The sequence below is a fragment of the Polyodon spathula genome, unplaced genomic scaffold (genome assembly GCF_017654505.1).
Source record: "Polyodon spathula isolate WHYD16114869_AA unplaced genomic scaffold, ASM1765450v1 scaffolds_1271, whole genome shotgun sequence".
Lineage (NCBI taxonomy): Eukaryota > Metazoa > Chordata > Actinopteri > Acipenseriformes > Polyodontidae > Polyodon > Polyodon spathula.
The window spans coordinates 36,622-56,884 of record NW_024472754.1 but is presented as its reverse complement, the minus strand read 5'-3'; the positions used below and the strand labels follow the sequence as shown (position 1 = coordinate 56,884).

Below are 20,263 nucleotides of genomic sequence, written 5' to 3'. Positions count from 1 at the left end.
AATTATGTTTTGTAATCCTAAGCCTTTTTAAAACTATTTGAAAGTTGGGTTGCTGTAGCATGTTCACCTGTGTGTTGATATCATTTAGCAGGGGCTTGATTTGCACACATTCCTGGCACTATCATTTCAGTAATACACCTTAACTGTTCTGGAACCCTGAACTAGTGCGAGTGTTGAACAATTCTACTGTTTATCAAAGATAATTGAGAAATTTTATAGAAGCGTAATATTTTGATCAAGGTAATCCCTGCTCTAGTTTTACCGTGTGCAAACCAGCTGAATTGATCTATCTTGGCTCATCCCCTTATCGTAAAGGCTTCTTTTTTTGAATGTTAATGTATTCATACAATAATTCATATTGATAATGTACCTGGATCAAAATATAACTTTGAAAGTGGCAGAATGAGCTCCATTGAATGTGACTCCTAGTGCAGCTCGTTCTGCTAAATAAGACTGTATCCAGTGCTTTTAATCACGTTTTCTTCGGGTGTGGAGAGGGTTACCTAGTCCTGTTGAGGCAGTCACTTGGATATTAAGACCCAGCTTGACAGCACTTTGAGATGAGCTTAGATCTGCCAAATGCCTCCTCCATACATCTTCTCGTTTTCAATCGGTGGTTAGATTGTGAAAATTCAATTAATCCTTCCTGCATGTTTGCATTGTAGGTCTTGCATTTGACAATTTTTGAAAAACACCTGGTAGATCAAACAATGCATTTCTTTGTTTTATTTGCATGCCTTACTTTCATGTAGTCTGTTAGATGTGCACAAGCTTAATTCCCCTCCGCAATGACTTCAGGGTCAAAGCAAGTCCAGCAGGTAACGGGTTGGATTACAAAGTGAGCTCGCTCTACAGGTGAACTGACTTGGAAGTGCAAGTGTAATGGGCTGCCTGGAAGTAAAGGTTTGATATAAAATTAAGATTGCCTCTATTCAGATGTTGCCTATTTCTTTCAAAACTGCAGTATCCTGGGGAATGGTCTCTTCCCCCATCGGCAGAATAATTTTTCCACCGTTGCAATAAATGATTTTGATCGGTCTCTGCTGACCTTGGCTGGCTTTGCAATCTCTTGGATTTCTCCGTGCTTGTAATTGCAGGAGGCGTGATGGCTGGTCTGATAACTGGGGCAGGAGATGAATGCCTCTAATCAGCTTGTGTTCCTGCAGGGATGGAGAGCACTCATTAAAATGCACAGGGAGAAGTGAGGCTTGCAGATGGCTCTTGTGCTGTTTGATAATGTGCATGGCTCTTTGTGAACGTTGGGTTTGAGATGCACATTGTGGTTCATGTAAAATGGGATTGTCTCCACAAGGTCAACTCCCATTTAGAGCATAATGGATGAGAAATGCCATTTAATAGTTATTTCCTTAACTTATGATTGCAATAGAGTTCTGTTATTTGCAATAAGCATTAATATTGCACTACCAAATGTTATAACTTCTTTGAACTGCGAAGACCATGTCTCCCCTAGTAAAAGCACGGCTGCATGGTGTGCAGGGGGAGTCCTGCAGTCAGGGGAGTGTGGGTTCCTGTCTGGGCTGTTCAAAGTTAGTTATTTGCTTGGGATTCACCAGGGAGCTCCACTGTAGCTCTGGCAGTTGTCCTCCAGAAGCTGGTAGCTCTCCAACTTCCACTCCACCTCCTGGGTGTAAAGAAGCAGTTGGTTTGGTTGTGGGATCAGAGGATTCCACCTTACCTTAGGTTCACCTGAGCTGTTATGGAGACTTTCTGCAGTAAAGGGAACACAATTAAGCACAGTCTTGTGTGAGGGGGTTAAACCATGATACTGTCAGAAAAAATCCCTTCTATGCTGTGTAAGAATCTTTAAAGTAACCAGGAAGGGCCCTGCAAGCTCAACCGACCACACTGCTGGAATTGATCTTCCACTTCTTTACTTCTAGTAACCACTAATGAGATGGGATTCAACGTCACCTATGGCCCGATCCCTCTGGATTATATTGTCTCCAGCATTTCCATCGATGGCAACGTCAGCTATTCGCTCACAGACATCGCAGAGCAGGGTGCCAATGTTGCCATTATAAAAGATGTTCACTTCCAGTATGTCAGTGTCTTTGCCAAGTACGGCACTCCAGTGGTGCCACGCAAGGTAATCTCTATTTGTATGACGCGTTCTCTCTGCATGTGGTTTTCTTTGTTCTTGTTAAACTGCTTTTTTTGTGTCTCAATGTTGACAGTACATTGGAGGGACCAGCTCTCAGTACTCGACCACTCCTGCATTTCAATTTCTCAATTCCGAGAGGACAGAGGAGACTGTGAAAGAAACGAAGACTCATACCTACAACCGCTCGGATGTTGGTAAGAACCACTTGATACTTTTCACACCTCAAGGAATTTTGATCTTTCACAATTCCCTAATTGTGATGTGCTTTGACGCAAGTCCATGTCCTGTGCAGACGGTACAAGGACCTTGGAAGTACATTGGAGGAAACAAAGTACTTTAAACTTGTGCTGTAGATGCGCTCTTTACTGGATTCTCATTGGAAGGTTTAGCAGGCTCGGTGGTAAACCCGGTTTCTGTGTTTTTACCAGTGTTTCCTGTTCTGCATGGGAGCTGTGGTGACAAGCGGATTTGCTTCAATGTGAGCAAAGGGAACGCGGAGGAGTTCTGGAGTTTCTATGTGTGGGAGTTCCCTCTCATTGGCACACAGAGGGGCTACTTCTACAGAGACCATGGCCCCTACTTCTGGCTCTGTGTGGGCATCCAGTCCCCTGACATCCTGCACCGGGTAACCTAGCCATTCTCTCCTTGATTAATGGACAACTGTGAAGGGGCATTGAAGTGTGGGTGGCAGCCTGCATTCCAATGAATGGTGTGTTTGTTGCAGAGTGTTACTGAAGATTCCAGGGTGATGGCGCTGGGAGTTTCTTTTCGTGACTCCGTGACGGGGAAGGCTGTTGTGGAGGCAGAGCAGCTCTGCACCTTCCTCACCGGGGGAGAGCTGGGTATGAACAATTCACCCCCCTCTAGTGCCTTTTCAGCACTATCAAAGGGGAAACGGATTCCTTTTTATATAGGAAAGGGAGACAGAGGTATCTTATTGGAGTGGTGCTGATCCTTTTTAGAATTGTGTCCTACTAAATAAACACCCCTAATGTTGAGAAACAATGCCATAGTCTTGGACACACAGTTCTAGTAAAATGTGCAGTGGAAGGAGGAATCCTTTTTCTGATGAGTGCTTGATATGGGCTGTGCTCGTGTGTATTTCCAGTTTGCACAGCGACGGGTGAAATGAAGGCGCACGCTCTCCGGATCGCTGCGTCTCCAGCAGTGGATCTGCACAGCCTGTCTCTCAGGGACCCTCGCTGCGGACCCTCCGAGGTCACGGACAACCTGACCTCCTTTGAGTTCGCAGTCAATACCTGCGGGACCACCAAGGAGGTGAGGAGAGGCACTGAAGGGGACACGCCTGCAGTGATCCCTTCATCTCATTGGGCAAAAGGGATTCTGTTGAATTTACTAAACCTTAAACAATTCGGATTAGCCTGTTTTTATATCTGAACATACTGGGAATGTTTGGCACTACCCAGCAAACTCCCAATTTGGGTGCAGTTCATGATATATACTGCAACAGAATGTGGATGACTACAACATGAATGGGTAAAGACTCAATACTGAATACATAGCTGTACATTGTACACATCCTACTGTACTTGACATGCATCTTTGATAATTACAACTAACACTTGCCATAAACTTAACACCCCTAATGTGTTTTATTCACCAAGCTTTGCAAACAGGGCTTGGTTATTCTATTACATGTACTATACATATAATAATCCTATCATTTAAATGTTCTGTTGCTAGATGGAACTTGGACTTGAATATGACAATTCTACTGTCCCTTCTATTTTTACTGCTGCACCACTGGCCTCCACCTTCAGCAACAGAAGCGAGTAAACTAACCTTGCTGGCGCTCGTGTTCTGCGCGAAGGGTGTGCCGAGATGCCCTTGGTAGATTGCATGTCAGTTGGGTGTTAAAGGTTAATTAGTAAAGATTCTGCCCATCTGGTGCACAGTTACTTTTTTATAATGCGCTGGAATGTGTCTTGGCTTTAATCCTTGGTATAGCTAGGATTTTCTTATCGCAATAGAGCAGGAGTGAGTAAACTATGTTCCCTCAATAAGTGGGTGAACTCGCTTTATCTACATTTACCCTTGACTTTACTGGTAGCCACAGGGTTGTAAACAAAACAGGCGGTCTGCTAGTTTTTGCCAAGGACAAAAATATTTTCCTAATGAGATTTCTCTTTCATTTAGGTTCTTGGGGATTATGTTGTCTATGAGAACGAAATTTCAAATAAAGTAACGGTGAATGACAATATCACCAGACCCACTCTGTATAAGTAAGTAAGCCACTGTTTAAGTAACCAGCTTGTGCGTGTTTTGTTAAACAGTGAAACCAGGAATGGATCAAACTGCTATGTAACGGGAGTCTTCTTTCTTTCCTTTACTGCAGGGTGACTCTGCTGTGCCAGTATCTGCGGACAGACCAGCGGTCTCTGGAGCTGATCAATAAACACGCTCTCAGCCCCCCTAAACCAGCCCTGGGACAGGGGCAGCTCACGCTCTCCCTGGATATTATGAGAGGTAAGGTGAATCCGCTCTCCCCGCATTCTCCTGGGGGTTGGGATTACAAACCAAACGTCCTGATGCGAGAAACCAGCCTTTTGGATTAAATAGTTACTCACAATAAGAGTGTATACAACTTTCTGAAGTGGAGCCCTGGATCTCTGTGCACCTCCTGAGGTGTTTCACTGCTTCTCTCCAGACCCTGGCTACACTACGCCATACCCCAAAGAGGAGTTCCCCATCACCAAGCTCCTGCGGGACCCCCTGTTTGTGGAGGTCTCTGTGCTCAGTGATGACCCTGGGATTGAGCTCTTTCTCAAGGACTGCTGGGGGACCCTGGGAGCTGATCCTTCAAGCACCCTCATGTGGCCGGTGATCAAGGACAGGTACCGAGAGCGGCGTTGTCGGTCCAAGATCCACAGGGTGACTCCTGCAACACTTGTGCATTGTCTAATTAGTCTTCAGTGTTGACATTTGAAACAGTGCATACAGTGTTACATGTGTTTGTCACGTGACTAACTTTAGGAAATTTGTTAGTTCCTTCTAAATATCATTGCATGCAGTATGCCTTTACCATATTGAGTGCAGTTTGAAACTGTACAAAGTCGGTAATTCGTATCGGGTAAGATTTGCTGGAAGAATTTTTTACTTCTAATGGAACGCTATTTCTCTAGTGGTTTTCATACAACCTGTTTTTCTTTTCAGCTGTGAGTTTAAAGGAGACAAGTACAACACTGTGTTCCATCAGGTGAAGCCCACAAGGAGAGTGCAGCTCCCGGGACACTACAAGCGCTTCGATGTGAAGATGTTCACCTTCGTAGACATGCAGTCCAAACAGCTCCTGGACAGGGAGGTCAGTAGAGTTAGAGGAGAGGTGTGCTCTGACTCGGAGCTGCGTACAGCTTGGGTACTCCATCCTAGAGCACACTGTAGTATGCGTCAAGTCTTGTAATGTCTGAGCTACCATAAAGAAGTAGTTTTAAATCTGAATTTGTGGAATGTTTAAATATCCATTTATTAAGTTAACTGGTTCATCAATTTTTCAACCCAATAAAATGACAATTTTATATTTGATATTTCAGATCTATTTCCATTGTGCTGTGATCATTTGTGATGCCCAAGCATTGAGTTCTGACCAGGCTTGCTCGGGAGCCTGTATACCTGGCAAGCAGAGGAGAGGTGAGTTTGGCATGACTCGTGGAGGATCGCCATAGGCTTACCCACTCTGTGCTTGATGTATATTTGGATATAGGTTGCAGTTTCTTCCCTGACACTTTTCCTGAGCTCTACTGATGTGATTTTTATGGAGATTGCAAGTTCATGCAGTGTTGATGGACTTGGCGCTCATGTGTGCGAGTCCTGGGCAAAGATCATGTGATAGAGGCCTTCTGTGGGATGCATATTCTGACTGAGCAAAGTCACATGACTGCACTGATGCATCATGGGAGTCCAATGCCAGCGCTCATTGAACCATGTTTTGTAGAATAAAAACAACTTGTGGAAATGTAGTCACGTGAGTGGTATACAAGTATTTACTCAACACTTTGACAATTGACTCTCCACTTTGATTATGAATGTGATCCCTTTCCAAGGTCACCACTGTATACAAAGTGCTTTCACACAATGTACCCCTCTCTGTACATTTTACAGTAGGTCGCAGTGAGGTGCTGAAATGCCATGCATGTGGGTCATTGGTTCTAATGAGTGCTGTTATTGGTCAGTCTGTCTGGAGACGGTTCTCTGTCACAGGCAACATGGAGTGGCTGTTCTCCTGGGACTGTGTGGGAGGCATGGTGCTTGGAGCTCATGGTTTGCTGGGCTGGTTCTTGTCCAAGCTTGTCCTAACGTGAAGGAAACACTGCTCTATTACAGAAGGTTGTGCAATGCCCTGAGGTGTTTTGCATTTCACACATGGGTCATAAACCAGCTTGGGGATTTCTCAACAAAGATAATGACACTTACAGAAAACATTGAATTAAATATTACAAAAACATTGGCCCTTCCTGGCTGGTGACCTTTTTTTTTGCACATTTAACCCTACTTGAACCCCTGGTGTGTGGAATATCTTGTGTAATGCTACCGTACACCTGGTCATTCGTTTGCCCCAGAGACCCAGGACACTTGTTTTTTAGTGCTTGTGCGCACTTTTTAATAAAACAAAAAACAAGTTAGTATTAACCCCCTCCCTGCTGTGCTGCACTTGCTATCCCTGAAATAGTTTTCAGTAACAGAACTTTATTAAAGCGCTGTGTTTATGTAGTCTACATTATCCTAATTGACTGCCTGTTTAAGTTCTTGTGTGTTTTTGCTGGATGATGCGTTTGTCTCTACTTAGATATTTTGCTACTCGTAACTATTCCAATAAAAATCACTCAAAACCCTGCACAACACTGCTACTGTAACATTCTCTTGGAGTCTTTTCAGAAGTACGTTTTGCTGGAGTAGGTAAGTGTGGCCAATGAACTTGGGAGTCCTACAGAATCATGCAGAACACCCCTGAGAGGATATGTCATTAAAATGTTAATGTAGAAATAAAGCCCCTTTTTTAATGTAACCAGCAGGGCATTTGTATTGGCAGTGGTTTGTTTGGAGTGCTCATGTGCAATCCCTTTTGTTTCAGGGAGAGGTGCCTGGCCTCGGGGAGTGCAGCACGGTATAGTGTCCTCTGGGGGAATCAGTCTGCAGAGTCCTGCTGATGCAGCCACCAGTCTGTTAGGTAATCTCAAGAAAGAAACCTGCCCTTGTCTAGAATATACATGCACTGCAAGTTCTGATTGAGATCTCTTAAGATACTGAGTAAGTATCTCTCTCTTACTCCCTGTTCAAGTTTGTGTTCTAATTGCTCTAATATATAAAGCAATTTAAGTTTATGCAAACGGTCAAGCCTCCTCCACACTTTTATAATGCAGCTGTTCCTCATCCATGTTTAGTTGAGTTGGCTTGCCTTGCACTATTCAAGCATCTGTCTGTCTGGCACAATTTGAGTTCTGAAATGACCAGATCTGGCCTGTGGTTTTCCTGTATCTGATCTGTAGTTGCTGGTTTTATTTAGTGTAGATTTTATAGTTCTGGGGTAATTGCTGCTGATGTGTCTTCAGTCAAGTTTTTTTTGGATTAGTTGTGGTCAGACAAATTTTCTTGGGTCTGTTTATCAAAACTGACTGTGGCTACACTCTCTCTCTCTCCACAGATCCTGACACCCCTTCCTGGCTCATCATAGTGTCGGTGACCGGCCTCCTAGCTTGCTTAGCCTTCATGGTCTATGCGTACTGGAGACTTAAATTGAAAAAAAGAAACTCAAATAAAGTCTGAGTACTTAACACCAGTGTCTTTAACAAACTGCACTTCATGGCATGTCTAAAAAAATAAACTAGCTTTGTTTTTACATGTTGAGGTGTGTTTCCCTCCCAATACAAAATACTCTACTAAATACTCTTTGTACAGTAAACCCACAAGTGTACTTATTTAAAAACTTAGCTTCTACTTCTGAAGGAAATGGTATAATTTCACTATCTATTGCCAAATATCCTGGCTTTTGTTTAGCTTTATTTTGGCTTGTGTCTTTTGCTTGATTGAAAATAGCTGTGGAGGTTATTATCCCCCCCCCCCCCAATACATATAGTAGAGACCTATATACAACCTTCTAAAATGGTACCTTAAAACAATGTAGAACTCAATTACCCCCACGTTGCTGATCCTAAGGCCGCTGGGGCCTGGAGTTGGCCCAATTCCCTCGTCTGTTGAAATATATTATTTTAAGATCTATTCATTCTCTGCTGCTGAGAGTAGTGTGTGTTCCCCTTCTAGAATGAATAAATAATCTTCTTATTGACAGTAAACCCATGAGCGGAGAGGAAGACTGAAAGGAAATAAGAGAGCTACTGCAGCAACTCTAGAGCAGGACACATTTCTATGATAAGGCAAAACCACTCCTGCTAACCTAGAGCAGCTGTGAAGGAGTACAGGGCCATACAGGGAGAATTAAAATAATTATTAGGTCACCTTAAGCTATTTGTGGAAACCAACTTGAACACCTTCTAGCAGGTACTAGTGAGTGTGATTAGATTAAAGCAGAAGTATGGCTGATATTGTAAAGAATAGCTATGGCAGCACAATAAGGTACTGATGGTCTCAAGGAATATCTTCATGCAAAGGGGAAACCTCCCAATCAAGTGTATGGCTGTTGATTTTCATGCACAAAGTATGAAATATATTTATTTTCTCTCACAGTGGCTTTGATCTTGTCTGGAGTATTCTAACTACCAGGACTAAATAGGCTTCCTTATTGCATTCAAACCAAGGGGGTCATTCAGCTGTCAGCCCCACCTACTCTCTCTGTGGGGGTGGGGGGTGGGCACTGTGTTTAGAACAGACAGAAGCAAGCTAGTCAGTCCTTTTGAATTCTGCAGACTTTTCAAAACCAGTTAAAATCGCTCTGTGTCGGAGCAACCCAGAGCCCACTGAATTGTTCTTGTTCACTCCTGTGCTTCATGATTGGGATATCATGCATGGATGTGTTCCAAACAGAAAGCTTCTTGCCCATTCTTTCATTTGAGTAAACTTCTTTCACAATATTGGGTAATGTTTTGTCTCATTCAGGGTGAGTCACTGTTCACAATCTAATTACTCTCTCAGATGCAAAATGAGCCAGCAGTCTCGGACTGCCACTGTCCACAACAGTGAAGAATCAATGCTGGGCATTCGGTCAAGACAACGGATGTTTCTACTTGCTGTCTGAATGAATGGCTTTCTGAATAAGCATGTGCTGAATAAAAATGTAACCCTATACAGAGCTGTAATAGCCCTCTAATATTGTGCAATACTGTTACATGCATGAAACTGTATTAGCTTGATCTGCACCGTTCAGGTCTCCGATTGCTTCCCTTTGAAACAATATTTGAGGAAGTAGGGTAGCGTCTGTTCATTATCTTAAACCTAGCAGCTCTTAAAAACTTAGAAGTGACATGGACTTAAAAAAAAAAAAGGAATGGACCAAGCTAGCCCAGTCTTGTGTCTGGTTTAACTCGTGTCATTTCCATCGCTGACTTGGGTCTGGTTCAAATCAGTCCTGTGTTGTTTCAATTGGCATCAGGCTGAGATCACATTTCAGTTAAGTCTTTGTCAGCCCTAGTTAGGATCAGGCAGCCTACATTTACACCTCTCCAACAAGCATTGATGGGAGAAAGTCCCTGTAGTCTATGGAACTCAATCTTCTCTCATTCCAATATCAGACTAGGACAGCAATCCAATTTCCAAACAGACACTACACATTTACTGTTTAAAAATGAATTCACCATTCTCCAATATTTCCGACAGAATATTCACATGCCTTCTCTTCTGTCTGCAAATTTTTCTTTTTCTGCAGTGGTTTTAAAACTCCCCTCTTGCATCCTTTGCATTGAACTTTAGGTAACTTCCACAGTCAGCATGGAGAGACGGAGTTCTGCCAGCAATCCTAACCGGGACTGACAGACAAACTGACAGAGTCCCAGTTGAAATAAATTTGATCTCGAGCTGTTGCTGATGGCAACGAACAGGTCTGATTTCAAGTCTCGGTGGTAGATGGAAGTGAACCTCTAACCTTGCATGCAAGTCTGTTTAAAAAGTAAAACAGCAGGGGTAACATCTGAATGATTCAAATCTGGTTCTGTTTCTGTAAATCAAATATAACCTGTGTTATTGGCAATGTGTAATTCATATTAGAATACTCGGAGATGGCCATTATTAAATTATATATTTTTTTTGTATAAAGCCTTTCCTGCTTTTTGTTCGCTGGACAAGGGAAGCTTGTTCCGATTTGCCCGCCTGTGCACCAATCCATTAAGGGGAACTCTTTTTGTAGAGCCTGCACAATGACAGCCCTTTCCAGGAGCCCTTTACTGCTTCTCAAGCTGCATAATGAAGCCTCATGGTGAACCGCTTCTTTGTTCAGGAACTGGAGTCCAATGTCTGATCGCTCTGATAGAAACTGGGTAGTTGACCAACTTGGCAAGAGTAGGAAATATCAAAGTTAACTAATGGATTAGTCTCCTTGTTTAGTTTGGATATCATTTTCTGTTTGAGAAGAACGAGTTGAAAGCAGCGGCCTCAGCAGAGCTCTAAAAACAAGTCTTCTCTCTTAGTGCTGCTGGCACACCAGTGTGTAACCATTAAACTGTCTCCCCCTGCAACACGCTGCCTTCAGTCAATGGAAGAAATACACCGGTAAGGAATACAGCTTGAAATCTCGGACTGCAGACAATATGTCAGCAGAACTTGAACTCTGTGGAATAAAACCCAGTCAGGGGAATATTGGAGGTTGGGGAATGAATTTTAAAATAGTAATTCCACAACATGATCCAGGCAGAGGATCCTTGACTCTTGTGTAATGTTTGGTTTTTCAGATGGGATTGCAGTCTGCAGAATGAACTGGCTGCAGCCCCAGTGTGATATTGAGGATGAGACTGAGTTTTACAGACTGGTGCAGATGGCAATAGTTTATACATATTTAGTAATATTACTATGTTATCCATGTTTAAAATACAGTATTATTTGTGTATGGTAAATACAAGAGTACATAAAAGAGGTAATTTATTTTAAAATGTTCATTTTGCTTCATAATCTGAAGATGAAGAGTTTTTTATAACCTCCTCCTGCTGCAGGTAGTATCAGGAGAATTCGATTTCAAAGGCTTCGCTTGAACGTTTGGGCTATGACCTTAAATCCGCAAATGCTATGTTTATCTTTATAATTTGATGGTGAAGGGTTAAACATTTCCTATTGTGGTCCATTGATCCCACATGAATCTGCTTTCACCTCCTGTAATGGGAACAAAGGAGCAGAAACAGCCCTCTATTCCTCTGTGGGCAGAGTGGTTTTGAAGCAGAAATACATGCAGTCCATTCATTTCACAATGAGGCAAGTGAACTCAGACATCGCAGAGCATGAACACTCTTCATTCTCCTTAGGCCTTCGTGTGAATAGACAGATATTTTAAAAGCTACAGCTTAGCAACAACACACACACACACACTGTATTAATTACTGATCAACACATTGGTGCAAGGAATGAAAAACGTGAAAAGCACTCCCAAACCTTTGCTAAATAACCTTTGTTAACATGTGACATACATATTATGATACACTCAATAAATGAAGCTAAAGACGGTGCTTTGCAAGTCTTATCGCAAAAGTAGAGACAGCTTAGGGCTTTAAAGGGATGAGGGTAATATTTTTTGTATGGAGAAGAGCTACACTTTGTACGAAACTCAAAACTAGAAATGAGAGTTTTTGTGAATAACACAGGTATCCCCAGTAACACAATCCAAGGTTGTGATATCACATTGTAACATGCTGTGAACATGAAGTCACAGGTTAAAAGCTACCTGGTGGTGAAAAGGTTAATTTCTACAGGGCGGCACCTTTATTGAGAGAATCATAGAATACAGCTGAGAACCAACTATAAATCAAAGCATGTAGTCTGTGTCATTGTGAAGTCCAGACAGGGGGTTAAAATGCAGAAGTGGAAGGGTTATTTATTAATAGATAACACTGGGGTAGCTTCTTGGACTATGAGTCTCTTCAGTTCCCGTTGCTGGCCTCAAACATAATGTAATATAGGCCAGATTAGCCAAAGGGTCTTTATATTAATGCCAGTAGCACCATGGGGTTATACTAAAGCAATGCTAATAACAATAATAATAATATAGTGGGGGAAAAAAACAAACGTTGATTAGCTGTAAAATAATGCAAAAGAACAGAACCCAGCCTACATGTATGTTGCTTCTTATTCAATGTGATATCCAGTTCAAATCGATTTCATGTCTATATGTTGTGCGTTATTTTCACAGCAGTTACCTTATAATGTTACTGCGCATTTGGATGCGATAACACGACTTTATTCAAACTGATGTACGCGGTGTGTTAAGCATTGCTCAGTTTAATTTGAGAATGCGTTTTCGTTTATCTTTCCGATTGCCTGCACCTCCTCCGCTGCATCGGTCCCGGCGGCCGCAGTTCAAATTGTCTCCGCCGGGGGGCGAGTCCACGCATCAACCGGGGCGCCTAACAAACATGGCGACACGGCAGGCGTTGAGGGTGCGAGTCCCGGTAGTGCTAACGCTGTATTTCATACTGAATATAATTCCCGGGTCCTTTACTGAGACGCTACACCTGCACAGAGATCTGCGCTTATCCCTGCCGCAGGAGAAGGGTTTTGCCCGGGTGAACGCGGAGAGTGGGCACCTCGGAGCCGGGAGCGGGGGCTGGACCCGAGCTGTGCGGGGAGACCGTGAGCGCAGAGCGGAGTCGAGGCAGCAGCCGCACCGCAGCCGGAGGAGCGCCGCGGAACCGCAGCTGATAAAGGTGTACGGGGAGGCAAGTGAGACCCAGCGTAACTTAAAATGCAATATGCATGGGTTAGATATAGGATTAAAACAGAACAAACATTTACGTTATGAATGTAATATTTTTTAATAAAGCGCTTATAATTAAGAAACCGATTATAAATAAGAAATGCACGTTCAAGTAGTGTTTTTATGCCCCACTGAACGTTTTTATTTTAAAAGCGATATTCATGAACAAACCTGCAAACAAAATGTCATGTCACTTTATAATCCTGTGTATTGGAAATATTGAAAGTGCCGCTCCTTTGCGGACAGAAAACTACCACATGCAGCCCGGCACTATTTCATTTTATTTATTTATATTTAAATGACTTATTTAAAACAAGCGAGCTTTAGAAAAGGGAGTTGTTAAACACTGCCCTGCGTTTGACAGTGTTTTTAAAAGGCACAGCCAGTGTGTCGTGTTTACAAAGCAACCTAGAAGTAAATTCGTCTTTCCGTGTACTTAGTTTATTGACTCGTTATTGAATAATTCCTATGGATACGAGTGTAGCTACTGTATTATTATTATTATTATTATTAGTATTTTTTAAGATGCTACTACGTGTATGGAGCAGTTCCCATAAGGGAAAAGGACATTTATCATTAACCTTAACGTTTGAGTCTAATGCAGGGGCCTGCGTTTGCTCACAGGTTACAAGCAGAGTCGCACCTTTGGCGTTGCTGCTTTCAGATCCAATCTAAACTACACTGGGAATACACGCACCTTAGTGAAGTGCAAACTCATTATATGTTTGTGACGAACAGATCGTGGTTGACAGCAGCAGTGCCCTTGATATTTAAAAGGGTTGCGCATATTGCTCTGTCTAGAGGGAAACTCTTGGCGTTCAGTTAGCTGTTTTTCACTTCATGCAAATTGGTCTACTGTAGACAAGTCTCTGGTTTTAGTTTGGAGCATTGCTTGTAAAACTTTAACTTGGACCAAAATATTTTACTAAAGCAGAGGAGGCTCCCCTGTCTATAAATATGTAGGCTACACCATTTCTAATGCTTGACTGCGTGATTTCTTTCTTGTTCCCACTTTTGATAACTCCTGATCAAATATGGAATTCGCTTTTAACCTTTCGTGTGAATCTTCTTGTGCATCAACACACAGCTTTACATGGGTGGCCCTATCTTCAGTCTACAGATTAGGCCTTTTATGTCACAATGGGCCAGATAAGATCGTACACAACAAAACTGTTTATGACCCCTGTTGACAAAGCTGCTAATATATTTGATAATGATTATATTGTGTGACCCTGACTACTGTTAAAGTATACCAGCTAATTTAGCTCTCTTTACAGCTATGGCGCACACACGCTCTACACTGCTGCAATTTCAGATTGCAGTTGATAAATGTTAATGTGTCTAAAGACCCAGTAACTAGTCGTTTGTGTTGCATGTCAGGCAGTTGTATCTCTTCCTGCTGTGGCTTGAGAGCTGTGTTGTCGAGATCACGAGTTTCTTGGTAAGCGCGCAGTGACAGGCAGCAGGGCCGGAGCGTTGGGAGTTAGCACACACACACAGTCATGTCTTATTAATAACACCTCTTCATTTTACTCAGCTGAAACGACCTGCATTCTCGCTTTACATTTTTCCATGTATCTGGGAAACTGTTGGTGAAACCTGATATCAGCATTGTCATGCAGAAGTTATTGGGTGCATCAGATAGTGGGGCTAGCCTATATGGAACTGTCTGTCTGTACAGCTGTCTGTTTGCTACACTTGGCATCCTGCAAGTCATTTTGATGTGCCGTGATAAGAACACCTCATTTGCTTTATACCTGATTACTGTAAATCTAGGTCTAAAACTGATTTTCACGAAACTTTTCATTGTCGTATTGTTATGCACATAGTGATAATGCAGCCTAGTCATTAGCTTCTTAGTCATAGTGATAGCTCTGATTTTGAAACTGCAGCCGTGGCAACGTACTTGCTAGTGGTTTATGCTGTGTTTGTTGTTCTCTGTTGTGTTTGTCAGCTCTGCCTGCCTGGCTTCTGCATCAAGGCCAGTCTCTGTAAAGCAGCTGTCTCGTGGGGTGAATGATTCACCTCTGATCCCCCTGCCACTTGGCAATCTGATTATTTATAGAGCCGTTACCTGGAGATTACGGTCTACAGGGCTTATGAGAATCAAAGCACAAAGGAGGAGGAGGACACAGCCTGGATCCCTGCTACTGCACCATGTTTTTTTTCCTTTCATTTAATTTCAGGTCTCCTATGATTTAATCTCTCTCTGACACATCCCTGTATGTCTGCAAAGGAACAAGCTGCTGCAGCAGTGGCGTTGTATTGTAGCACCCCATATGGTGTTAAAAATAAGGGAAGTGAAAAGGTGGATCTGTGCACTGCTGCATTTTTCATGCCTTGCAAACATGTTTAACCCATTTGTATGTGGAAACTATGGCACGCTTCACAAGCGATGCGTTTGTTTGTTTGTTTGTTTGTTTGTTTTTTCATTCTGCAGTCATTCAGAGTTCATCTTGGACAAAGAACCAGACAGAGAGAAGGAGATGTGATACCATTTACTGGGCTAAATAAACAACAAGCAAGCTTTCAAGACCTCAAAGGTCTCTTCAGGTGAAAGTAGAAAAGCAAGACTTCCGCTTGGAAGGATAGAGAAAACAAAAAAAAAACGGTCGGATAGCTTGACAAGATTACCCCTGATTTGAGATCAGAAAAGAACACGTCGATATGATAAATATGAGAGGTTTTCTCCTATAGACAGAATTGACTTGAGGAAGTCCATTTGTATATTTAACCCAAGCGTATACAGTCAGTCCCTGTTTTGATTGTAATATGGAGGAAAAACTGGAATGACCAAAAGTGAATTATTTACTGTTTGTCAACTATTGCAGTAGGAAGGGTTTAACTGTTTGCACAGCCGGTGGCACCTGTTTACTGTGGGTAAGCCCCAGGGCTGTGCATTCGAAAACGAGGGGGGCAAGAGACCGGCTGCAGTGACGTGGATCTGTGCCTGAGATCCGGCCCCATTCTCTGGCTCGGTACCTCCGTTAGTCCAGCGTGTACTGGGTGCCTTGCACAAGCGGTGGACTTAGAATGTTTTTCTGTTTTTTAAGGAGTGATAAACCAAAGCTATCAGCATATTTTATTGTATTTTTCTGCTTCTCTTGTGTTTTGGAAATGGTTCAGGGTTCTGTTGCTCTGGCACTTCTCTCAGAATCTGCCTTTCCTGTACTTTGGATTTTGAAATGCATGATTCATTTTGTTTTGCGCTCTGTGTAAAAGCAGAAGAACCAGTTCCCCCTTCAGTCTCTGTGGCAGACCTCTGGGCTGTGCATTGCTGCAAGACACAAATGAAATGAAAGGGAGAGGATGTATCCATACCGACTGTGCAACACACTTGACGATACCTCTGTCACGATACGATATCTCATGAGAAGAAAGCATCACTTCTCAATGCAGATTGAACCATTATACCCCTCGTAATAGTAAAACAGATAGTCTGCTACCATACACATCGCAGGGCCTCCTGTATCGTGCTACTCACAGTAAATGGCAGAACATTTCAATACTGCACAGCAACGTCCTTAAACTTTTACTAATGTGATATTAAGTGGGGTGGAAACCCACTGTGACCGCTCATCAAATGATATTAGCGTGCTGATAACCTTTTCCCCCATTGACTCCCTGTGGTATTGAGGATAAGAAAGTTTATCCCACTAGCTACAGAACTGTAGTGTTCCTCAAACAGCTTATTGACCTGTGCGTGTGAGGGGGGGTTCTTGTATGATTTTGCTGCTGGCACAAGCAATATGGTTTATCTTGACAACTCCCATTTCGAGTTTGCTTTGTGGTTATTGTTTTGAGTGTCTCTCCTGCTTGTATTGTAATGGGATCAGTCTTTTTAAAAGCACGCTGGAGTCACAATGCAGCACACACAGCAGCAGCTCCATTGATTTACATGAGACTGTGTGTTAAGGATAGTCCTGTGGTGTAAGCCGCTACTCCCGGAGGGACTTTTTGGCTGGAAAACAGAAGCCTGCATTAAAGGCAGCATCATTCATCTGGTGTTTAGGTTCATAGCAGACCCTGCGTCGCACAGCACAGTGATGGGATATCCGAGACGCAGCACATTAGAGCCACCATAAGCAGACGTTACTGTCTTCTGTATCAATGCAAGCAAATACTGTATCGTTTGCTTACTGATACACTCCCCCAGTGTTCAAAAGTAACACTGTGCGTTACTTAAAATAGCCGCGTGCTTGTCTGATCCAATTGCAATGTGACTTCAACACTGCTGGTCTTTTATTAGAGTGAAGAGATCAGTAGAGGTGAAAACTTTGCGTTGACACATGATGGAAAGGGAACTAGGAAGTAGAGGCAACATGCATGCAACTATGCAATAAGGAGGACAGACAGTTATTTAAAAAAAAAAAAAAAAAAAAAAAAAAAAAGGACCACTCATCACCTAGGACGACCTACTGTACATGTGAAAAAACTGCAGGTTTGAGACCAATATATTGAATTGCAATGGAAGTACTCATTAAACCGAAATAGTCACACTGAAGAGAGATTCAGAGCTGAAGGACATAGCAGCACACCGCCCCTTGTGTGTGTTATGAATTTATTATTTTTTTTGTTTTAGTTCTGCGGAGTGGCAGTGGATTTCAAGGAAAGACCTTGATTGATTAGCTTTTAGTCTATTAAATCTGGTAAGGATTCGGCAGCTCCTTGGATTTATCGCCCTGTTTTTATGTCCCTGGCTCTCCGGTCGATGTTGTGCCGCTGTTTATTCTAATTGCAGTCATGGAGCTGATCTCCAGTGCAGGGTCTGGAGCTGCCTGCTACACTGTAGCGTGATATACCGATACAGCAGCGCAGCTAGGAATCAAGCGCAGGGATATAAACAGTAGGAAAGCTAGACACACTTTATAGGCTTGCTGTGCTGTGGTACGTGCTGTGGATGCAAAGTGAACAGGGGCACGCCACCATGCTGACATCAAACCTGAGGTCCGTTAGAGCTGCAATCGCAACAGCACAGGTGTTTGCTGAAGCTGCAGCGCGGTTCAATTACAATTATGATGCAGTAATTTCAATTATAATTAGTTACACAAGGTAACAAACTGCTACTCATATTTAACATATTATTCATTCTGAGTAATCGCAGAACAGAAAATAAAGAAACAGTTTTTTTTTTTCAAACAAATGGGGTCACCGAAAGTGGTTGAAAATACACAAGAATGATTGAATAACAAATAGATGTAATTGATCAGTTATATGGTACAAATACAACTGTGCAGACGTGCCAAGGTTCTGCTATAATTAAAATTAGCTGCATTGCAATTACAGTGAATTATGATAGTCTTATGTTAGCTACCGCTCTCTTTTGACTGTTTGCATGTCGCATCCTCTCTGTTAAGCGGTTGTAGCCAACAAAATAAATCCCTAAACTGCCTGTCTTTCATTAGCTGCATCTCGGCCTCAAATGTGTGGTTTTGAAAGAAACACGTGTTACAGAAAAAAAGTGTTTTCATTTTAAAACATGACATCTGGTCTGGTAGAGCACTATGTTAAAGGAAGTTCACTCTCTATGCTTTCCTCTCAGGAAGTCTGCAATTGCTTCACTTCCCACAGGTTCAACGCACATTCGCCAATAAGGGAAGCAGCTTGTTAGTTCATGACAGGTGTTCAGAGTGTGGGGACAATTTCGCTCTCCAGTGAAGTGCAACCGTGAAGCAAGGCTTGAAAAAGCACAGATTTCTTTAACCTGGTATCGTACCAGAGATCATGTTTTGAAAGAATGAATGAAAGTGCACGACAAGTAACAGGGATGTGAATAAGACTCCCATTGCATAGCAGTCTGATCCATCCTTGGTTTTGCTGCGAGTTTAATAAGACACACCTACACACTGGCTAATCAAGCTTGTAGTAAAACCTGGAATGGGTGTTGCAACTGCTATGCAACAGGAGTATTTGTAACTTTTTTTTAGCTGCAACAACTTTAACAATCCCTGTAACTTTTTGCAAACTTATAGAAGTAAACCTTTTGCCCTGGTGTGCTGTTTTGTTTTGGCTGTGTGGTTTTTTTAAATAACTGTCAATCAGTTACCTACAGCCCTCCCCAGGAGACAGTTGCAATGTTAGAATTTTGTTGGGTCAATAGTGAAATGGTGTTTAATGGGAATAATGGCTGAATGATAGGGCTGTAATGGTACATAGATGTCACGATATATCGCGATATCTAGATGATTAACAAGATGTGTCACGACACACATGGTGGTCCTGATGACCTTCTTGTGCAGTATGAAACGTACTGAATTCAAATGATTATTTTAATAATAGAGTATTTTGTTAAAAGACAAAACATGTGTTCTTCATTGAGGAGCGTTAGTTGAACTACAATGAGCTGTGCTCACGATACGATGCATTGTAAAGACACTGACGCATTGGTACATGGAGGTTAATTCTACCGGCGACCCAAGCTGGATTCGAACCCCAGCTCCTGAGGTGAAAGGGATGAAAAGCTTGAGTTAGTCCCCCTCCTGACACCTACTCAAGCTGATTTAGATTTCACTAGGTCCTCTTGTGTCAGCTGCTGTAGCCGACATACAGCTTTGCTTGTTAAGGCTTTCAAAACCTTCGGTTCAGTTCATTAGAATAAACATTGGCTTCACTTCTATAATTTTTTTAGCAACGATGCAATGCCAGTATATGCTGTTAAACAGATGTATAGATGTTGTTTTCAGAAAGGATTCTGGGAGTTTGATACGGTAGTGTTCATCATAACCTCCTAATTCATTGAAGGAATTACATGCTGTTGTAGTTATTCCTGATGGTGTTGATAATGGAAATCCAATTTGCTTGCTGTTTATTTATTTTTCTTTATCTGCTATATCATAATATACGATTTTATACATGGCACCAGGCTAATTGCATTTCCAAGACAATTAAAAAAGCACCCAGATTGAAAAGAGCATTATTAAGCCAGCCCATTCAGAGAGATGTTAACCTTTCTGTGGCAGTCATTTTAAAAACATTTTGGTTTGCTTATTTTACAGTATCGTCTTTTCTCTCCGTTTGTTCCAGGGTTATACAGACAAGATGAACGAGCAAGAAAATTGCCTCTCAGATTTTAAAATTTATTTAAACATTAACCTGTAGCTTTTGTTCCATTTTTTTAAAATGCTTTTTTAAAAAACGAGATGTTTTACTCCTAATATTCCCTGTGCCCTGTATGGGAGCTTCCTAATTTTTTTGAGTGAGGTTTTTAGTTTGATGCCTTGCCTCTGATATCACGCCCACGGGAAGGCTTTGTTTTTGTTCAGTTTCTCGTTTTCTTGTCA

At 42.2% G+C, this 20,263-nt stretch overlaps 2 protein-coding genes across 2 annotated transcripts in view; both read left to right on the top strand.

Moving 5' to 3' along the window:
- The first annotated feature begins 1,911 nt into the window (after positions 1-1,911).
- On the top strand, positions 1,912-8,183 carry LOC121309437 (zona pellucida sperm-binding protein 4-like). Its single transcript, XM_041242362.1, has 12 exons — positions 1,912-2,107; positions 2,196-2,316; positions 2,551-2,747; positions 2,847-2,964; positions 3,231-3,400; positions 4,280-4,365; positions 4,479-4,609; positions 4,791-4,977; positions 5,297-5,444; positions 5,674-5,770; positions 7,212-7,307; positions 7,782-8,183. Exons 1-12 carry the CDS (start codon positions 1,916-1,918, stop codon positions 7,901-7,903), a joined length of 1,665 nt encoding a protein of 554 aa, XP_041098296.1. The 5' UTR covers positions 1,912-1,915; the 3' UTR covers positions 7,904-8,183.
- Positions 8,184-12,593: 4,410 nt separating this feature from the next.
- The window catches only part of LOC121309406 (sortilin-related receptor-like), a gene marked incomplete at its 3' end in the record, with an annotated part of 44,287 nt that continues 36,617 nt past the window's right edge, over positions 12,594-20,263 (top strand). The window contains exon 1 of the mRNA XM_041242313.1: positions 12,594-12,945. Within this exon, the coding sequence (XP_041098247.1) occupies positions 12,643-12,945 (303 nt within the window). The remainder of the gene's footprint in view (positions 12,946-20,263) is intronic.

Coding starts and splice junctions, on each gene's coding strand:
- LOC121309437 (XM_041242362.1), top strand. CDS start 1,916: ATGGGATTCAACGTCACCTATGGCCCGATCCCTCTGGATTATATTGTC. Junction 2,748..2,846: donor CCCCTGACATCCTGCACCGG/GTAACCTAGCCA, acceptor TGTTTGTTGCAG/AGTGTTACTGAAGATTCCAG. Junction 4,610..4,790: donor CTCCCTGGATATTATGAGAG/GTAAGGTGAATC, acceptor GCTTCTCTCCAG/ACCCTGGCTACACTACGCCA.